Source organism: Austrofundulus limnaeus, unplaced genomic scaffold (genome assembly GCF_001266775.1).
Source record: "Austrofundulus limnaeus strain Quisiro unplaced genomic scaffold, Austrofundulus_limnaeus-1.0 Scaffold25, whole genome shotgun sequence".
Lineage (NCBI taxonomy): Eukaryota > Metazoa > Chordata > Actinopteri > Cyprinodontiformes > Rivulidae > Austrofundulus > Austrofundulus limnaeus.
In genome coordinates, this window is record NW_013952427.1 from 3,595,261 (window position 1) to 3,597,080 (window position 1,820).

Genomic DNA, 1,820 nt, shown 5'->3' on the forward strand with positions numbered 1-1,820 from the left:
ATATGAAACAAATAAAATAAAACACATACAAAGCAGAACACAGCTAAATGTATCAAAAGTATGTCTATGTAATATTAGAACTTTCTGAGACGATTAATTTTGGTTTTTCATTTTTTYCCCCTGTAAGAGGTTTTTATTTAATAGAATTTTTGGACAAAAAAATCGCAATATATCGGGATATATCGTATCGAGACCCCTCTGTCATGATATGTATCGTATCGCCAAATTCTTGCCAATAAACAGCCCTAGTTAAATGTCACATCTGCTACCTGAAATACATGTCAGTCTGAATTACTGCATTTAAAACATTTAAGAACAAAGATTTAGATTAATATGTAGGGTAGTGATTAAAAATGGCCATTATACAACAGCTGGAGTGCGTGTTGGTCACATGATGTGATTTGTTGTAGCAGCAACACAATCAGWGGGTAAATGTGTTGATTTAGCGTTATTGTACAATTCGGCAGCAAACAACAAAAGCTGCTTCTGTGAAACCTCTCCACCTCACCTGTGCACTTTCATGTGAGTTTTAAGATGTGAGTTTCTATTAAAACATTTCCCACAGGTYTTACAGAAGAAKGGCTTCTCTCCTGTGTGGGTCATCACGTGTCGCTTACAGTCCCCACTGGAGATGAACTGTTTTCTACAGAACTGACACGAGAACGGCTTCTCGCCCGTGTGCGTCCTCATGTGCACCGTCAGACAGGAGGTTTGTTTGAAACATTTCCCACAGGTTTTACAGGGAAACGGCTTCTCTCCTGTGTGGGTCATCATGTGGTTTTTACAGTTCCAACTGGTGGTAAAGTTCTTTCCACAAAACCTGCAGAGAAAGAGCTTCTCCCCCGTGTGGGTTCTCATGTGGACCACTAAGTGACTATAGGCAGAGAACTCTCTCCCACAGGTGGGACAACAATACATCAGTTTATCAGAGTCMTGGTTCCAGACTTTGTGGACCCTGATATGATGGATCAAAAGGGAGTTCTTTAAAAAGGTTTCTCCACAGATTAGACAAGAAAACAACCTCTCAGATGTTGCTGATTGGCCTGTTTGGTTACCATGATGACYCTCTKTGTGATCCATCTTCTCATCTGACCCTAAAGCCTGATCCTGGTCCTCAGGTCCAGCAGAACTCTGAGAGATGAGCTGCTCCTTGTTTGGTTCTGGTTCACTTTCTTCATATAAATCAGTCACCAGAACCGGATCAGTCTCCTGCTTCAGGTGGAGCTGATCTTCCTCCTGATTGGTGCAGAGCTCCTCATCCTCTACTTTGACCTGTGGAGGTTCTGGTTCCTCCTGGTCTTCAAATTGTGAAGGTTCTAGTTCCTCTTGGTCCTCAAACTGTGGAGGTTCTGGTACCGGTTTCTCCTGGTCCAGGTTGGAGTTCCTCCTTTGCGTGAGGATCCATGTCTTGTGGACCGGTTCCTGTTGGAGGTCTGAAAAGACAAAGAGACAAAACAAAGCTGGAGGACAGAGACAGTCCACACACACATCAGGTTCTGGTAACACTTCTTAGTGGTCTTAATGATGAAGATCCAGAAACAAGGACAATCAGAATCTCTCCTCTTAATCAAACCGTTTTATTCATAAGAATTCTTCTGGACTCAGAGGACACAGAGACAAAGCGGAGGCCTATTGCACAAGAGTAAGATTTCTAAATTCAGGATATGAGCTGTAAGCCGAGCTTGAACCAGCCTTCAACTTGTAAACAGCTGTAATCAGTTGCTCTAACACCAAGCCGCGCTCAATTAGGGCGGTTCATTCAAACCAGCTGTAAATAATCTGGGATTAATGCACATTCACGGTTTGGTTACTAGACCCAC

The 1,820-nt window shown here is 42.7% G+C and overlaps 1 protein-coding gene across 1 annotated transcript; it reads right to left on the reverse strand.

The window, feature by feature from the left end:
* Positions 1–518: 518 nt before the first annotated feature.
* Positions 519–1,504, reverse strand: LOC106515049 (gastrula zinc finger protein XlCGF17.1; the record flags this gene model as incomplete). The annotated part of the gene is given in 1 exon segment (XM_014004651.1): positions 519–1,504. A coding segment is annotated over 1 exon segment (562 nt), but the record flags the coding sequence as incomplete, so codon positions are not given.
* Positions 1,505–1,820: the final 316 nt, after the last annotated feature.